At 40.8% G+C, this 20,440-nt stretch overlaps 1 protein-coding gene across 1 annotated transcript in view; it reads right to left on the minus strand.

Annotated features, from left to right (window-relative positions):
* Window positions 1-12,037: 12,037 nt before the first annotated feature.
* The window catches only part of SNAPC1 (small nuclear RNA activating complex polypeptide 1), a 32,469-nt gene continuing 24,066 nt past the window's right edge, over window positions 12,038-20,440 (minus strand). The window contains exons 9-10 of the mRNA XM_056133189.1: window positions 17,242-17,337; window positions 12,038-12,171 (exon numbers count right to left, since the gene is read on the minus strand). Of these exons, the coding sequence (XP_055989164.1) occupies window positions 12,131-12,171; window positions 17,242-17,337 (137 nt within the window). The 3' untranslated portion in view covers window positions 12,038-12,130. The remainder of the gene's footprint in view (window positions 12,172-17,241; window positions 17,338-20,440) is intronic.

Consider the following 20,440-nt stretch of genomic DNA (forward strand, 5'->3'; position numbering starts at 1 on the left):
CAGGCTTTGCCGTGTGGGTGAGATACTCTCGGTAGCTTGCTGGGCTCTCCAAGAGGGGCAGAAGAATCGAACTCGGGTTGGCCGTGTCGGCCGGGTGCAAGGCAAATGCCCTACTGCTGTGCTATTGGTCACATGGATATGGTGGTTAAAAGGCATAGGTTCTAAAGCCAGACTATATGGGTCCCAATAGTGATTATCAATCACTGTCTCTATAATCTTGGGAAAGTTATTTACCGTTATTGTACCTTTGTTGCCTCTTCTGTAAAATCTTGATAATTTATTATCTTTTTGTTGTTGTTTCGGGGACACACCCTCCTTTGTACTCAAGAATCACTCCTGGTGGTGCTCAGGGGTGCCAGGGATTGAACCTGTGTCAGCTGCATGCAAGACAAGCCCCTTACCCACTGTAAGCCACTGCAGCCACTGCAGAAGCTTCTTAATTTGATATGGTTCCGTTTACTTTTGCTTCGGTTTTCTTGTTCTATGACACTGAATCATTGGCATGTCTCTAAGGAGGTGAGTGAGGTGAGTTGTCTTGCACAGCTGACCTAGGTTAGATCCCTAGTACCACATATGGCCCCCTGAGCCTGCCAGGAGTGATCCCTGAGCCCAGAGCCAGGAGAAGCCCTGAGAACAGCCTGGTGTGGCTCGAAGTTTTTAGAAAAGAAAGAAGGAAGGAAGGAAGGAAGGAAGGAAGGAAGGAAGGAAGGAAGGAAGGAAGGAAGGGAGGGAGGGAGGGAGGGAGGGAGATGAGGTCAGTTATTGCTGCAACCTCTTACGGATTATTTTTTTTGCTTGTTTTTCACACACACATACACACACACACAAAATGATGATTTGATGATTTTCCGGACATATTATTTCTAAATTATATACAGGGTTCTGCATTTTTTTTTATTTGGGTCACACCTGGTGATGCGCAGGGGTTACTCCTGGCTCTGCACTCAGGAATTACCCCTGGTGGTGCTCAGGGGACCATATGGGATGCTAGGAATCGAACCTGGGTCTGCCCCGTGCAAGACAAACACCCTACCCGCTGTGCTATTGCTCCAGCCCCCGTGGTTCTGCATTTTTAAGGTGAGTACAAAACTTCATGGAAAAGTAGTCGAAGTTTATAAAGGATAAATGCCTTCAATTAATCAACTATAATAAAAAGTATAAAGTTAATGAGAAGCAATTCTATTAAAAGAGAAAGTAATCAACCATTTTATTTTTTTTCCTTGGGTGGGGGGCAGTGGTCACACCTGGCGATGCTCAGGGGTTACTCCTGGCTCTGCACTCAAGAATTATTCTTGGTGGTGATCGGGATGCTGAGGATTGAACCCTGGTCAGCTGCGTGAAACTATTGCTTCAGCTCACTAATCAAACATTTAACAAAAGCAGAAGGATTAATGTTTGTGAGAGGGCCTCGAGTAGCAAAATTAATTCCATTTAAATCATATACACTATAAAAGTTCAGATTCCACAAATCTTGTGGGTGTGGGCCTCTCCAAAAATAGTGAAATAGTGAATTGAAGCTAATATAGCCAATGTAATTACTACGGTGACAGGTACTTGAAATCAATTGCTTGTGTAATTACTTAAAAGACTTTCTTGTTTGCTGTTATCATAAATTGGACTTTTAAAAGCCTCATACTTAATTGGTTGTAAGAAAAGACTTACACATTAAAACACTTTACTCATAGCACTATCACATGTGCTACATGCGATACTGTCACTCAGGCCCAAACTGAAAGATCAAAAAAAGAATCTCGTACTTAATGATCTGATAAAATAACAGCTGTACATTTTCATGGATTGCGGAGTAATAGCACAGTGAGTAGGGTTTTTGCCTTGCACACGGTGACCCAGTTTCGATTCTTCTGTCCTTCTAGGAGAGTCCTGCAAGCTACCGAGAGTATCCTGCCTGCATGGCAAAGCTTGGTAAACTCCTTGTGGCATATTCAATATGCCAAAAATAGTAACAACAAGTCTCACAATGGAGACCGTTACTGGTGCCTGCTCGAGCAAATCGATGAACAATGGGAGGACAGCTACAGTGCTACTCATAGCACAATTTGTAATAGGTTGTATACCAGGCTTGTAACTTGCAACCAAAAGCAAATTAAAGATTATACTTTGGTTATTCTATAGCGTTTACCTTTGGGAAAGATTAACCACCTTGATAAACTATTTTTTAACAGACTTTCAGAAGTATACTAACTTCATTCAGATCATTAAGGACATTAAACGGTAATCAATAACACCTGAATGACCAAAACGAGTTAATATCCAAAGAATACCAAGTGGAACCTTAGTAGCCTAGGGGACACTCAGTGAAGAAGTTTCAGTAACTTGTGTGTTAAATATGATGCTACAATCTCATTTTTTTTCTTTGATTTAAAAACAAAACAACTGAAAGGAACTCAATTCTTGAATGGAGATTTCCATGTTGAGACAACTTCATCTGAGTGTACACATGTGACCCTCGAAAAAGTGCCTGGGTCTTCTTCAAATGAGGAGTCAACGAAGGGGATGTGAACTGTCAGATAGTTAGAAATCAAGATGGGGCCAGAGAAATAGTACAGAAGATTAAAGTGCACACTTTACACATGGCTAACTCTGGTTCACTCCCAGGCCTCTTATATGGATCCTCTAAGCACCACAGGAGTAATCTCCGAGCAGAGCCAGGAGTAAGCCTGGTGTACCACAACGCCAGATATAATCCTCCAAAATCAAGGTGGAATCCCTGAAAAAAGGGTTAACAAAGAGGGTGGTCCCCAAAGTAGGAAGGCAAAACTTTTTAACATAGTTGCAAGTAGGGCCAGAATTCCACAGATTCCAGGGTAGTAAACTACATAGAGTTTTAATTGTCTAGTAGATATTTGAGCAGCTGCCAGGCAGAAGTCTTTCAATTTCAAAATTCAAGTTCTGCCAGAATAACAATGATGGGGCAATCATTTAAAGGTCTTTTAAGATTTCAGGAAGGCTGTACTTTAGGAAACAAGGACATAATCCTTATTATGGTTATCTGGAGTAAGGCATTTGCTCTGAAACTATGAGCAAAATCAAAACATCTACCCTTATAAAGCCTTTAATGAAGACTCCTATGAATTCAAGATGTTCTCTCAGTAAATTAATTGCTTCCTAAATAAACATTTCTGAAAGGGAGGTAATAGAATCCAGAGTCTAACACGTATCCCCAAAATTAAAAGTAACCAGAGGAATAGGAAAATATGGACCATAGTCAATAAAGGCTCAGGGCTAGGCAGGTAAAGTGATAAAGACATGCTCACTGATTGATGACCCAAATGAGAAACTAGAAAAAAACTTTTAAAAGCACAGATACAGCATGGGCTCTTGTATGTGGGATGCAAAGAAACACAGCATGGGGATAACAAATGGCCAAAGACAACAGACCTCAAGAACCAGTCTACAGAACCTGTGTTTCTGCTAAGGTGGTATTCTTAAAATAAACTTTCAACCTTAAAGATACTATTGGTGTGTCCTTGTTCCTTGCCATCTAAAAAAGTGGGCCAATGTCCTATATGCAAATAGTGAAAGAGAAAAAAGTGACATGAAGAAAACAATCCTGTTCACAACTGTGCCAAAGAAAATCAAGTACCTAGGAATCAGCTTAACTAAGGAAGTAAAAGACCTGTACAAAGAAAACTACAAAATGCTACTTCAGGAAATAAAAATGGACATGAGGAAATGGAAAAATATCCCCTGTTCATGGATCAGGAGAATTAACATTGTCAAAATGGCAATACTTCCCAAAGCACTGTACAAATTCAACGCGATCCCTATTAGGATACCCATGACATTCTTCAAAGAAATGGAGCAAACACTCCTGAAATTCATATGGAACAATAAGCCCCCACGAATAGCTAAAGCAATTCTTGGGGAAAAGAAAATGGAAGGAATCAACCTCCCTAACTTCAAAATGTACTACAAAGCAGTAATAATTAAAACAGCATGGTACTGGAACAAAGGCAGAGCTGTAGACCAATGGAACACGGTTGAATATACTGACACTTCCCCCCAAGCATACGACCATCTAATCTTCGATAAGGGAGCAAGAAAAGTGAAATGGAGCAAGGAAAGCCTCTTTAACAAATTGTGCTGGCAAAACTGAACGGCTACATGCAAAAAAGTGGGCTCAGATCTCTGCCTAATGCCATGTACAAAAGTTAGATCAAAGTGGATTAAAGACCTCAACATCAGACCGGAATCCATAAGGTACATTGAGGAAAAAGTTGGCAAAACCCTCCATGACATTGAAGCTAATGGTATCTTCAAAGATGTCATGCCGCTGGCCATGCAAGTGAAAACAGAGATTGACAAATGGGACTATCCTTAACTAAGAAGCTTCTGCACCTCAAAAGAAACAGTGACCAAAATACAAAGACAGTCTACAGAATGGGAAAGGATATTTGCCAAATATACATCCGACAAGGGGTTGATATCAAGGATATACAAAGTACTGGTTGAACTCCACAAGAAGAAAACATCCAACCCCATCAAAAAATGGGGCGAGGAAATGAACAGAAACTTTCTCAAAGAAGAAATCCAAATTGCTAAAAGGCACATGAGAAAATGCTCTACATCATTAATAATCAGGGAGATGCAGATCAAAACCACAATGAGATATCATTTCACACCACAGAGACTGGCCCACATCCACAAGAAAAAAAGCAACGGGTGCTGGCGTGGATGTGGCGAGAAAGGGACCCTCCTTCACTGCTGGTGGGAATGCCGACTAGTTCAGCCCTTTTGGAAAACAGTATGGACGATTCTCAAAAAATTAGAAATTGAGCTCCCATTTGACCCAGCAATACCACTCCTGGGAATATATCCCAGAGAGGCAAAAATGAATAGTCGAAGTGACATCTGCACTTGTTTGTTCATTGCAGCACTCTTTACAATAGCCAGAATCTAGAAAAAACCCGAGTGCCCGAGAACAGATGACTGGTTAAAGAAACTTTGGTACATGTACACAATGGAGTACTATGTAGCTGTTAGAAAAGATGAAGTCATGAAATTTACATACAAGTGGTACTACATGGAAAGTATCATGTTAAGTGAAATGACTCAGAAAGAAAGGGATAGACATAGAAAGATTGCATTCATCTGGGGAACATAAAGTAACAAAACAGGAGACTAACACCGAAGAATGGCCGAGATTAGTACCAGGAATTTTACTCCATGGCTTGGAGGCCAGCCACACATGCTAGAGGAACAGGCAGCTCAGATAGAGAAGGTAGTACCAAATAAAGGGTGTTGGGAGGATCCTCCCAGGATGGGAGAAGCATGCTGAAAGTAGATTGTAGACCAAACAAGATTGTCACCCATTGCCTCTTTTGCAAACCACAACACCCAAAAGGAAAGAGAGAGAACAAAAGGTAATGCCCTGCCACAGAAGCAGGGTGGGATGGGGGGTACGGGGGGTGGGAGGGATACTGGGATCCGTAGTGGTGGGAAATGGGCACTGGTGGAGGGATGGGTATTTGATCATTGTATAATTGAAACCCAAGCACAAAAATTTGTAGGTCTACAACTGTACCTCATGGTGTCTCACTAATAAAAATTAAAAAAATAAAAGTGGGCCAAATATACTTTGCCAAAATAAATAAATAAATGAAATAATACAGGTGTATGAAACATAATACATTAATTCAAATAATTCCAACATCAAAAATACCATTTGAAAAAAGTGATTTAGAGAGCCTAAAGCTTAGACATCTAATATAGGAACTTTAAAAATACACAATGAAAATTACTATGTAGTTGTTCAAATGATAAAATGAAGACGTGAATAGTTAAGCGCCCACAGAGCCCGCTCAATGTCATTTTAAAAGCAAGTATTCTGCAAACTGTAACTTAATTCAAGAATCAAGGGTAGATTAGGAAGGCATGAATAACTATGCTTCTATTCCAAAGCTCTTTATATCAAAGAAGTAATTTTCAGCCCCTAAGTTTCATTTCCAAAGATACCTAAATCAGGTATTTTATATCTGTATATGAAAATCTTTGTCATGGCCAAAATAAATTTTGAGGAAATGGATATCAATCGGACTTAATTGCATTTTGAAAAAAAAAGTGCTTCTTAAGTTGTAGGAGCCATGGGAAATTTTCTTCTCATGGATCTGAGGGTCTGTGTAAACACAGAGGCCTTCAATTATTCTAATTTGAAAGAACCAACTCAAAAATCACATGAGCAGAGCTGGAGCAATAATAAAGTGAGTAGGGCACTGTCTTATACATGGCACACCCATGTTGAATCCCCAGCATCCTGTACTGTCACCCAAGCATGCCATGAGTGACCCGTGAGTGCAAAGCCAGGACTAGGCCCATGGCTTACTCCTGAACACTTCAAGATGTGGCCCGATAGCAAAACTAAAAAAACGCAACAAAAATTACATAAGCATTAATAATTACTTTCACTTGCTCGTGGCATCCAAAAACTTTAAAAATGCCTACACTTTCCAGCTATAATTATTTTGAAGTTTAGCACTCATGATGCAACATACAATTTTTATATCTTTTACAAGCCATCAAAAAGCTCTGTACTTTTTTTCATACAATAAGTTCTATAATTTTTCAGAGTACACCACATTTCTAGGGTTGTTTTCTTTTGAAGAAACTAAGGTACTTTTCAAAATATTTCAAAATTTATTCCCATAATAAACATCAATACAAGCTCTATTTTTTATTTCTTTTTAACGTTTTTTCCCCCTTTTTGGTTTTTGGGCTGCACCAGTCGTTGCTCAGGGCTTATTCCTAGCTCTGCACTCAGGAATGACTCCTAGCAGAGCTTGGGGACCATATGGGATGCGGAGGATCAAACATGGGATTTTGAATGCAATGACCCTAACCACTGAGTACAGAGCTCTAGCCCCTAGCTCCATTTTTCTAAGTGGTTCTACTTTTTTTTGTTTTGGGGCCACACTCAGAAGTGTTGGGTATTGAACCCAGGTTAAACCATATGCAAGGCACATGCCTGACCTGCTATACTTTCTACCAGCTCTATGGTTCTTTTCTTTAATTCTTTTACTTTTTAATTGAATCACTGTGAGATAGATCTAATGATAAATTATAAATAAATTACAATCATAATCACGATCATCCTGTTGTTCGTCGATTGCCTCGAGTAGGCCCCAGTAATGTCTCCTTTGTCCTAGCCCTGAGATTTTAAAAAATGCCATATTCAAGGCTCTATCAGGGTTAGGAAAATGAGACCCATAATTGCTACTGGTATTTGGCAAACGAGGAGTTTGCCAGACTCTGCCGTGTGGGCAGGTAACATAGGGTAGCCTGCCAGGTTGTCCAAAGTAAGGATGAGATAATAAGATGTCGCACAGCTGCGAATGCGGCTGTGCGCTTCCGAGAGCTGGGTTTTAGAGTCTCTGGTCTTGGCCATTGATGGGATTACACGGTGCCAGGGGGCCAGTTGGTGGGTGTGGCCCCTGCCTACTGGAAGATGGAGAATCTGGGTGGAGGATGCTCAGCCCTGATCCAAACAGGCTTGGAGATCTCAGTCCCGGGACCCGCATGCCTTTGTTCCTCTGCTAGTACCTTCATGCGTGTGGAGAGTGGTCTCAGCATGGTGGTGGCTGGTTCTGGAGGTCTTCGGCTGCCAGAGCTCTGCTGGGGGCGGGGAGGGAAACTCAACCCGCCCCCCTCCAAGGGGCCCCGGCTAGGACAGCCAGGCATGGGGGCAGGAGACTGCACTGTTCTCTTCTGGGAGCTGGGTTTTATAGTCTCTAGGTCTTGGCCGTTGATGGGATTACATGGTGCCAGGGGGCCAGTTGGTGGGTGTGGCCCCTGCCTACTGGAAGATGGAGGATTTGGGTGGAGGATGCTCAGACCCGATCCAAGCAGGCTTGGCGATTTCAGCTCCGGGACCCGCATGCCTTTGTTCCTCTGCCGGTACCTTGATGACTGTAGAGAGTGGTCTCAACAATATTTATAATATAAATTATAAAACTGTTCATGATTGGATTTTAGTCATACAGTATTCAAAAACCCATCCCTCCACCAGTGTACATTTCCCAGCACCAGTGTCCCCAGGTTCCCTCCCATCAACCCCCACCTTCTGCCTGCCTCTATGGCAGGTGCTCTTCTCTCTCTCTCTCTCTCTCTCTCTCTCTCTCTCTCTTGCTCTCTATTGCTCTCTCCTCTCTCTCTCTCCTTTTGGGCATTATGGTTTGCAATATTGATACTGATGGGTACTGGATCATTGTCTAACTGAAACCCAAGCACAAAAATTTCTAAGTCTACAACTGTACCTCTTGGTGTTTCACTAATAAAAAATTAAAAATAAAGTTCTTAACAAAACTTTTTTTTTAAAAAAAAAGGTTACTGAAAGGTTATCAAGAATATCCCTTACCTATTTTTAACCCTCAGATCCTGTCCGGCATGATAATTTCCAGCTAATATTGTTACACTGGTCTCTTCTCTATCTTATATCGCTCTTTTTAAAAATGAATTTTTTTTATTAAGACAGTGATTTACAAAGTTGTTCATAATCAAGTTATTTCAGGCACACAATGTTAACACCAATCCTACCACCATGTCCCCTTTCGTCCACCAATGTTTCCAGTTCCCTCCACCCTGCCTGCCCCCATGTTAGGAATATGAGAAATTCATTTCATATTACATGCACCAGCAAAACTTAAAGGAATGGTAAATGTAATTATCATAAAATGAATCAATGAAAAGTTAATTTTGATCACTGATGGGCATTTGCCTTGCACGCAGCCAGCCCAGCCAAGGCAGGTTCGATTCCTCCACCCCTCTCAGAGAGCCTGGCAAGCTACGGAGAGTATCTTGCCCGCACAGCAAAGCCTGCCAAGCTACCCGTGATGTACTCCATATGCCAAACACAGTAACAACATGTCTCACAATGGAGAAGTTACTGGACCCGCTCGAGCATCGATGAACAACAGGAGGACAGTGCTACAGTGCTTATTATTGCTAATTCAATAAGTCAATTTGGATGACTGATTTCTATGTTTTTAATCTCTGAGACTGTGCCGTAGTACTCAGTGCTACATAATGGGAAGTTTCTCCTGTCTTCTAAAGGAGTTCTTTTAATAAATGAGAGTCTAGCTAGATAGAATATTCTTGATTAGGTATGCATTTCATTAAGTTTTTGTACTGTTCTTCCATATTTTTATGATTCGTAAAGTCATATTTGACAGATCTGCTGTATATCTGAGCTTTCCTTTGCAAGTAAGTTTCCCCCGCCCCCCCCATCTTGCTGCTTACATTTTCTCTAGCTTTAGATTTTTTAAAAAAATTTTTATTAGTGAAACACCATGAGGTACAGTTGTAGACTTACAAATTTTTGTGCTTGGGTTTTAGTTAGACAATGATCAAATACCCATCCCTCCACCAGTGCCCATTTTCCATCACCACGGATCCCAGTATCCCTCTCACCCCCATCCCCCCCTGCCTCTGTGGCAGGGCATTCCCTTTTGTTTTCTCTCTCTCTTTGGGTGTTGTGGTTTGCAAAAGAGACATTGAGTGGCAATCATGTTTGGTCTATAGTCTACTTTCAGCATGCTTCTCCCATCCTGGGAGGATCTTCCCAACACCCTTTATTTGGTGCTCCCTTCTCTATCTGAGCTGCCTGTTCCCCTAGCATGTGTGGCTGGCCTCCAAGTCATGGAGCAAAATTCCTGGTAATAATCTCTGCCATTCTTCGGTGTTAGTCTCCTATTTTGTCACTTTATGTTCCCCAGATGAATGCAATCTTTCTATGTCTATCCCTTTCTTTCTGAGTCATTTCACTTAACATGATACTTTCCATGTAGTACCACTTGTATGTAAATTTCATGACTTCATCTTTTCTAACAGCTACATAGTACTCCATTGTGTACATGTACCAAAGTTTTAACCAGTCATCTGTTCTCAGGCACTCAGGTTTTTTCCAGATTCTGGCTATTGTAAAGAGTGTTGCAGTGAACAAACAAGTGCAGATGTCACTTCGACTATACTTTTTTGCCTCTCTGCGATATATTCCCAGGAGTGGTATTGCTGGGTCAAATGGGAGCACAATTTCTAATTTTTTGAGAATTGTCCATACTGTTATCCAGTCGGCATTCCCACCAGCAGTGAAGGAGGGTCCCTTTCTCGCCACATCCGCGCCAGCACCAGTTGCTTTTGTTCTTTTGGTTTGAGTATAATGTGTCTTGGAGTTTTTGCTGGAACCCCTCGATCTCAGTGTCGATATTCTTCAACTCTGAAAAATTCTTATTGATGATTTCTTTGCTTTTCTGTTCTTCCGGGACTCCAATGATTCTTATAATGTTCCTTGTATTATGCTGGGTTTGCAATCTACCCCTCCCAGATATCTCTCTGCCCAGCCCCTCATCCCTCAGTAGTTGAACTCAAGCCTCTTGATGCCCCTTAGTTCTAATGTCCACCTTAAAAGGAGGTTGGTGCTTTGGGAGTGGGATTTGGGGTGTTCCTACACCCTCTCACAGACAGCCTGTCCCACAGCAGCACACAGCAATACCTTTGAAAGGAAAGCATTTCAGCCAGTATCTGAGGCCTCCAAGCAATGCTGTTTTCCTCTGACATCAGTTTGTCTTTTTATTTCGGGGCACACCTAGCAGTTGGGTTACTTCTAGCTCTGCACTCAGGGATCATTCCTGGCAGGGCCCAGGGAACCATATGGATGCCAGAAATCAAACCTTGATCAGCAGCATGCAAGGCAAGTGCCCTTCCTACCTTACTATTGCCCCAAATGCCCAAAGGTGACTTTAAAACAAGCCCTAAAAATTATTTAATTGCACAGCAGAAAGTGAGTTTTGTAGTTGATTTTTTTCCCCCCATCTTTTTGGGTCACATCGGCGATGACCAGGGCTTACTCCTGGCTCTGCACTCAGGAATCACTCAGGGGATTGTACCTGCGTCAGCCCCATGCAAAGCAAACATCCTCCCTGCTGTGCTATCGCTCCAGCCCCCTAGAAAGTGAGTTTTTTTAAATCAACAAATCACAAGTTACTGACATATTATGCTTCATGTATTTAAAAATATAAATATATAGCAAAATAAGGCAAAGACTTTATTGCGCTCAATCACACATTACATAAAATAGTACACATAAACAAATTCATTATTGGACCATAGGTACAAAAACAATCATCTACATATAATAAACAAGAAATGTTTATGGACTGAGGCAGTGAACCGAGGGATGCTGACACTGGTGGTGGTTGAGAGTCTAAACACTGAATGCCTGAAACCCTGTTATTAACAGTTTTGAAAACCAGGGTGCCCAAAAAAAATTTTTTTTTAAGAAAGAAATGGCTGGAGAGGTAACTCAGAGAGCTGGAATATTGGAGGCCTAGATTTTTCTCTGGTGCCACATGGTTCCCTAAACTGCTGTAGGTGACTCTGAAGCACCTGGTTAGTATCTCCAAAGTCAGAAAAAAACTAACCCAAAAAAGGTCCGAGAGTTCAACAGGCTAAAGGCATGCACTGAATGTAGGAGGTCCAGTCTAATCTCTGATACTATATGGTACTGCAAGGGAATAGCCCAAAAATGGAAAAAAATAAAAAAGAAATAGGATTTAAAATTGAATAGTTATTTAGTTATTACTATCGCATGTTAGTTAACTGTACTAACATAGTACCTCAAAAATTTATAGAAAATATTAATATTCAATAAATAATAGGGTTCTTTCCATTGTATCCTCAGTTCAAATTTTATCTCCATGCAGATTTCAGTAAAAAATATATAATTAAAACTTGGGGTAAGTTCTTACTCTCATTTTTGTCCTTTTATTATAGTACCATACTAAAATATTAAGACATTTAAAAAAAGAAATAGCTTATAGATTTACTGTTAATGGGGCTGGAGCAATAGCACAGCGGGGAGGGCCGTTGCCTTGCACGTGGCCGACCCAGGTTCGATTCCCAGCATCCCATATGGTCCCCCAAGCACTGCCAAGGGTTATTCCTGAGTGTAGAGGCAGGAGTAAGCCTGTGCAATGCTGGGTGTGACCCAAAAAGAAAAAAAACAAAACAAAACAAAAAAAAGAATTACTGTTAATACTGGTGGTTTTCTTGTTCAGTATGCAAAATAGAAATCTTTTGTTCTGTCAGAGAGCTCAAAATGTAAGAACCACAACAAGCTCTATGTTCTGCGTTTCCTTTTCCTCTTGGGTGCAGTGAACTCTAAAAGACAAAATTAAGAAGTCTGTTAGTTCTAAAGAACATAATTCTCATTTCATAATAAACATTTAATCTATACAGACATTTAACAGGTTTACTACATTAACAATCTACATTAACAATCCCTCATGGGAGGGCTGGAGTGATAGCATATCTTGCATCTTGCATGTGGCAACCCCAAGTTCAATCCCTAGAATCCCATATGGTTCACCAGAATTGATCCCTGAGCACAGAAATTGGAGCAAGCCCTGAGTGCTTCTGGATGTGGCCAAAACCAAACAAACCAAAAGGGAAAAAAAAAGAAGGAAGGATGAAGGAGGAGGGAAGGGGAAGGAGGGGGAGGAAGAGGAGGAAAAGGAGGAGGAGGAGAAGGAGAAGGAGAAGAAGAAAAAGGAGAAGAAGGAGGAAAGAAAATCAAGAAATCTTAAACCATAGTATATCAAACCTGTATTTGATCTCTCCTTCAAGATGACACAGCAGTTGAAAAGTTAATAAAGTAGATCCTAGTTGTGCTAGGTACTTAATAATAAAATACTTGTAAAAAGTTTACAAGTTGAAAGATTTCAGAATGAGATTTTTCCAAGTAGTCATAAAAGAAATAATGTCTGTACATATTTTTCAGGAGGAAAAGTACAGTGATTTAAAACACCTGCCTTCAAAAGTATAGTCATGATTTCAAATCCTCAGTTCTGCCCACCAGGAACCCGTCAGCTCTGCTGCTTGAATCTGGCAGCTTTGTTGCCTGTGATTCCCAACACCACAAGTACTTTCAGGCTGTACCACAGTCAGGTGTGTATGTAAGCATCACATAAAGGAGCACAACAATAAACAAGCACCACACCATAACCTGTGTGCCCCGACTAGAGAATACAAGCCAAGCCATGGAGAGCAAATATACAAGCACCACAACGTGCAAATGCCTCCATCGGCACTTTGGCCCAGAGTGCAAGCACGGCCACCTGAAAGCACAACTGAACCGTGTGATGAACACTGTCAGGTGTGGGCATGACCCCTGGTAATCACAACATCATTAACAACTAAAGGACGGGAGGAGAACGGGAGGGGACAAACATCCTAATGAATTTTTAAGATCTGTTTGGGGCTAGAGCGATAGCACAGCGGTAGGGTTTTGCTTGGCGCACAGCCAGCCTGGCCGAGCCAGGTTCGATTCCTCCACCCCTCTTGGAGAGCCTGGCAAGCTACCAAGAGTATTCAATATGCCAAACACAGTAACAAGAAGTCTCACAATGGAGACTCGAGCAAATCGATAAACAACGGGAGGACAGTGACAGTTTGTATTTAGCTGTTTACTCACAATAAAGCCACCAGTCAAGACTTGAAAACTACAGTCTAACTCAAGATTATGAAGAACTGACTGATGCTGGTATAAGCAAACAACAAAAGCACTCTGAAGACAAAGTTGGCAAAACCCTCCATGACACTGAGGCTAATGGTATTTTCAAAGATGACACGCCACTGGCTGAGCAAGTGAAAACGGAGATAGATAAATGGGACTATCTTAAACTAAGAAGCTTCTGTACCTCCAAAGAAACAGTGACCAAAATACAAAGACATTCTACAGAATGGGAAAGAATATTCGCCGAATACACATCTGACAAGGGGTTGATATCCAGGATATACAAAATACTGGTGGAACTCCACAAGAAGAAAACATCCAACCCCATCAAAAAATGGGGCAATGAAATGAACAGAAACTTTCTCAAAGAAGAAATCTGAATGGCAAAAAAGCACATGAGAAAATGCTCTACATCATTAATCATCAGGGAGATGCAGATCAAAACCACAATGAGATACCATCTCACACCTCAGAGACTGGCCCACATTCAAAAGAACAAAAGCAACCGTTGCTGGCGCGGATGTGGCGAGAAAGGGACACTCCTTCACTGTTGGTGGGAATGCCGACTGGTTCAGCCCTTTTGGAAAACAGTATGGACTTTCCTCAAAAAATTAGAAATTGAGCTCCCATTTGACCCAGCAATACCACTCCTGGGAATATATCCCAGAGAGGCAAAAATGTGTAGCCGAAGTGACATCTGCACTTGTTTGTTCATTGCAGCACTCTTTACAGTAGCCAGAAACTGGAAGAGACCTGAGTGCCCAAGAACAGATGACTGGTTAAAGAAACTTTGGTACATCTACACAATGGAGTACTATGTAGCTCTTAGAAAAGATGAAGTCATGAACTTTACATACAAGTGGTACAATATGGAAAGTATCATGCTAAGCGAAATGAGTCAGAAAGAGAGGGATAGACATAGAAAGATTGCATTCATCTGGGGGATATAAAATAACAAAATATGAGATTAATACCCAAGAATAGCTGAGATCAACACCAGGAGGATTACTCCATAGCTTAGAGGCCAGCCGGGTATTCTAGGGGAAAGGACAGTTCAAATAGAAAAGGGAACACCAAATGGAGGGTGTTTGGAGGATCCTCCCAGGAGGGGAGATGCAGGTTGAAAGTAGACTGGACTGAACATGTTCGCCACTCAATGCCTCTTTTGCTGATCACAACACCCAAAAGGAGAGAGAGAACAAAAGGGAATGCCCTGCCACAGTGGCAGGGGGGGTGGGTGGGGGGATGGGGGGGATGAGGGGGAGGGATATTATCCTGGTGGTGGAAAATGGGCACTGGTGGAGGGATGGGTATCTGATCATTGTATAATCGAAACCCAAGCACAAAAAATTGTAAATCTATAACTGTACCTCATGGTGTTTCACTAATAAAAAAAAAAAAAGCACTCTGATTTCACAAGGAATACTCTGGTTTAACTCTCTACTCTTTTTCTATTAGATGACTCTAGAGCAAGCGTTTCTCTTTACCATAATCTATGAGGGTTTTCTTTTTCCCTCTACTAAACTGTTAAGCCTTTGGAGGCACAAGCTAATCTGACTCATTCAATATTTATGTATGTTCACTATGGGGAAGTCACTGCTCAAATACTTGGTCTGGAAGTCCTTACAACACCGTGGTCAATGTGTTTCAAATAACACAGGTATTCAATAAATGCTTGCTGAAAGAAGTTTAATTCTAGTGTTCCCATATTTTAGTTTTGGCTCTCCTTGGGGGGTTGCACATCAGTGTATCATGTAGGATACTTTCACACTTAGGGGGCTGCATATCAGTGTATTAATTGGGTTGCTTACACACTTGGCCTCAGTGCTATTTTTGGACTCCACTAAGTTGTGGAGTTTGCACATGTGTTCTGCAAAGGATCTAACTCTAAGTTAAGGCACATTAGGGTTGTGGTACTCACAGGAGGTGCTGCGGTGCTTACACATGTACTCCCCATGAGAAACTTTCTGGCTATGGGGCCCACAAATCTTCATGCTGTAGTGCTTCTTCGGGGGCGCCACATTTATTTCTATGAAATTGCATGGGGTACTACTGGGGATGGCAGACAACAGAGCTGTCAGCATTGCACTCACTATACGAGGGCACCAAAGATTTGAACTCTTGACTATATGCTTGCAAAGCAGGTGCTCTAGCCCCTGTGCTCTTTCCCTGCCCTTTGTTAAAAATACATTCTAGGGCTGGAGCAACAATACAATGGGTAGGGTGCTTGCCTGGCAAGTAGCCGACCCAAGGCTCAATTCCTGGCATCCCATATGTTCCACCAAGTGCCACCAGGAATAATCCCTGAGTTTAGAGGGAGCAGTAAGCTCTGAAAACCTCCTGAAGTGGCCCGTAAACAAACCAACCAACCCAAAAAAGAAAAAAAAAAAAACCACCTAGATAGACATTCTCATTAGGAATATTCACTTACAATGGGGCCTTTCTAGACTGCATCCCTTACCTTTACAGACCTCTCTCTCCCCATATCCATTCACTTATTATGATTTACGTGTGTGTGTGCATGCATGCATGTGTAGGAGTGTGTGCGCCAGGGATCAAACCCAGAACGCAGGATCTCACACAGGAGACATGTGCGCTACCAGTGGGCCATATCCCTGACCCCGATACTTTTTTTTTTTTAATAGTTTATTTCTTTATTGAATCACTGTGGGAAAAGTTACAGAGCTTTTGGGTTTAGGTCTCAGTCATGTAAGTATCAAACACATTTCCCTTTACCAATACTTATTTTTAACCGTGAACCCCAATAGAACCCCACCTCCCACCCCTCCCAATTCCTGTGAGGCAGATGAGTTCTAGTTAATACTCTATCTACTTTGACTAGATACATTGTTTCGATAGAAGATGCACAATTATTGTTTAGAGTTTACGACCCCCCCCCATCAGATATGCTGAAACAGCGTTGCAAAATGATTTGCTTTCTACAGCTGGGTTTAAGAATAAAATGATGTCGCACGGCCGCAATAGCGGCCGCGCGGTTTTGGATTTCTGCTGTTTTACTTATTAACCCTGGAAGTATTTCTATTAAAAGTTAGATAGTTAAGAGATTGGTTTCTGTGCTCTGGAGTCGTGGCCGTGCCGGAGAGCCGCTCGTGGGGGGCAGCTGGTGACCTCGGTCGGGCGTGAAGGACGGACCCCGATACTTTTAAGTGTCATGATTAGCCTAAAATTCTCCATCATGCTAAAAGCAATTCAGGAATATTAAATCAACCAGCATGTGGCCAACCCAAGGCCACTTGGGTCTATTAGGTTGATGCTTCTTAAACTTTAGGTCATGACCCACATGAGCTCACATAACTTTTTAAAAAAAGAAGTTTTAAAATAATTACTTCATAGGGCGAAAGTAATAGTGCAGTGGGAGTGGGTAGGGTACTTGCCTTGCATGCATCAGACTGGGTTCAATCCATAGGTTGAACCAGCATATAGTACCACCAGGAGCAATTCCTGAGTGCAGAACCAAGAGTAACCCCTGAGCATCACTGGGTGTGGCCCAAAGAAGAAAACAAAACAAAACAAAAAATTTCTTTATGACTTATTACTAGCCAATGTGTGCTTTGTATACCTCTTTTATCTACCATACGTTAGGTATTGTGTAAAAAATTCTCAACCAAAAAGAAGTTGTGAGTGGAAAAAAGTTTAAGAAGCCCTAAACTAGAACATAATTTCCCTCTAGTAGTTTGACAAAATTTCATCTATACCTGTTTCACTAAGACTTTCATCCTCTTCCTCTTCTGTAATGATAGGCATACTGAGACTTAAAGATTTATCTTCCTTATTTATATTCTGCAAGTCACCTGGAAATAGAAAATGATTTAAATGAAAACAGAACATTTAAACTTTGAGAAAAATTTTATGTCACTTAACAAAAGTACAAAAGCTAAAATTGCAAAAAAGTATTTAAAATAAATTTCAAATATTAGATATATGTGTCTATACTTTTAAAATAATTTAACTCTTTTTTTTTCTTTTTGGGTCACACCCGGCGATGCTCAGGGGTTACTCCTGGCTCATGCACTCAGGAATAACCCCTGGCGGTGCTCGGGGGACCATATGGGATGCTGGGAATCGAACCTGTGTTGGCCATGTTGGCTGCGTGCAAGGCAAACGCCCTACCCGCCGTGCTATTGCTCCAGCCCCCCAAAATAATTTAACTCTTTCATTAAAATGATAAAAGGTGGAAAACGATGAAGCAAAACTAGCAAATGAATTTTTTGCAAATCTACTAGATAATATATTTAATCTCATCTCTCACACGTAGCACTGGTCATATTTACAAACATCAGGAAATATTATTTAAGCCTCATTAAATGCACTGTAGCACTGTCCTCCTGTTGTTTATCAATTTGCTCCAGCGGGCACCAGTAATGTTTCCACTGTGAGACTTGTTACTGTTTTTGGCATATTGAATACTCCATGGGGAGCTTGCCAGGCTCTGCCATGGGACGGGATACCCTTGGTAGCTTGCCAGCCCCTCATTAAATGAAATAATCAAAATTTAAAGTTCATAGTACTGTTTTTATTTTATTCTCTTTTGGTTTATGGGCCACACTCTGCAGTGCTCAGAGCTTACTCCTGGTAGGGCTTGAGGACCATATGGGATGCCTGGGACAGAAACCAGATCAGTCATGTGAAAGGCAAGTGCCCTACCCACTGTACTCCAGTACTCCATTATGCTGTTTTTAAATGCAGACACTTTATTTATCATCATATGTGCTCTACAAGACACATTACTTCTCTAGTGTTAGTTTCTATTTTTCAAAAACTGGAGGTCTCAACAATTTTTGGAAAATAGAAACTTTCTGTTGCCTGAAGAAATAACCTAATCAAATAAATCAGGTTCTTAGTTAGCTTGTAACTTCCATGTACTGGTGGAAACTTCTACATAAACTCCACATAAACTCTTTATGCCATATGCTTTTTTTTTTGCCATATGCTTCTTTATTCTTCTCAAATAACACTTATATGACCTAATACATTATATATTATTTCTAGTTTACTTCTTGCCACTAGAGTGTGAATTCATTAGAATAGATTTTAAGTTGATGTATCCTCAACATATAGGAAAATAACTGACATACAGTAAAAAATATAGTTTACTGATATAGTCTATAAATATTGATTAAATATGAATTCAGCTGTTCTATATTATTACATAAAGCACATGTACCAGCCCCAATTATTTTTAGGAGACAAGGAACCAAAATACACACCTTTGGCATTAAATTTAGTTTGGGTTGTTTTCTTTGTGGAATAGCTATAATTTTATATAAAATGTTTTTATTATTTTTCTAATGAACCACTATTCAGATATAAGAAATGATGATGAAATTGGAACAAGAGAAATTATATAAGAGGTAAGGCACTTGCTTTGCATGTGACTGACTCTGGTTTGATCTCAGCACCACATACGGCCCTAAGCCACCCAGGTAGTGATCCCTAAACTCAGAGACTGGAGTAAGCCCTGAGCACTGATACAAAATAAAACAAACAAAAACCAAAAATACAGAAAGAATTTAAGCTATTTGAGTGGGTGGGGGGAAAAAGGAAGGAAGGGCACCACACTTGGCAATGCTCAGGGCTTACTCCTGGCTCTGTGCTCAGGGATCACTCCTCACAGGCTCAGGGGACTGTATGGGATACCAGGGATCAAATCAAGGTCTGCTGTGTGCAAGGCAAGCCCCCTACCCACCACACTGTCTCTTCAGTCTCTAATTAAGCTTTCTGACCTGAACGTGTCTTAGTGGAGCACAGATTATGTTTTAAATGAAATTAATTGATTGCTCTAAGATGGTGATGGCAAATCATAGCAATAAACCTTCATTATAAATGTAGTTAGCGGTTAACAAAATACCAGTTTCCCCTTAGATCATTATAATACAATTTTACCTTTATTTGCAAATTCTAAGTATTAATAACAAAGATTTTTACATTATCTTAAAGATGAAAATCGTTTAGGTACTAAGTTCAGAAACATATTCTTTGGGGCTTTTCTTAAAATTCAATGAATAATAAATTTTATGAGCCACAAAATTATAAGCAATACAATGTACCCCAACTTAGAAACTATTATTCTTTACAACCTTTTGGTCATAACCATTCAGACTTATGAATTATGTTTTTAAAGTCATGTTTACAACATTAGCAGAATTTACCCAGAAACATCAAAGGAAGGATTTCTGACTTAAATACTGAAAATTGGAGGATGAGGATACCTCAGTGGTAGAGCATATATGCCTTGTGTGACCCAGGGTTCCATCCCAGACACCACTAGAAACACACACACACACACACACACACACACACACACACACACACACACACACCAATAACCAGATCTATGCTTATTACAGCATTACACCACATATGGTCCCCAGAGCACTGCACCACTGCGAGTAGCTAAAAAACAACAGGACAGGGATGGGGATGGGATGGGGTAAAACTGTGTTATTTATACACACACAAAGAAATACTACTACTCAGATACTCAGATCAAAGAAAAGATGAAATCTTGCACTTTGCTAAAACTTGGATGGAACTTGATAAAAGAAGTCATGTTAAGATGAATCAGAACAAAAACCAGATGACCTCACTAAATGTGCAGTACAAAGAAACAAAGGAAAAAGACAAAGACCAATGAAAATAAATCTTGAAATTCTAAAAGAATGCAGTCTGCCAAGTATAATGGGTAGGAATAGAGTGAGGCCTCCCCAAATAAGGGACCTAGGGACACTGGTGGAGGGGAGGGAGGCACTCTGGTGGTGGGACAGTAATACTGCATGCCTCAAACAATAGTATCAATACTACTGCAAATCATGATACTTCAATAAAATAAATATACTGCTTTACCCGACCTACCAGGCAGTCAAAAAAGAAGCAGATAAAACTTTAGAATGTTTA

The sequence above is a fragment of the Sorex fumeus genome, unplaced genomic scaffold (assembly GCF_029834395.1).
Source record: "Sorex fumeus unplaced genomic scaffold, SorFum_2.1 ptg000098l, whole genome shotgun sequence".
Lineage (NCBI taxonomy): Eukaryota > Metazoa > Chordata > Mammalia > Eulipotyphla > Soricidae > Sorex > Sorex fumeus.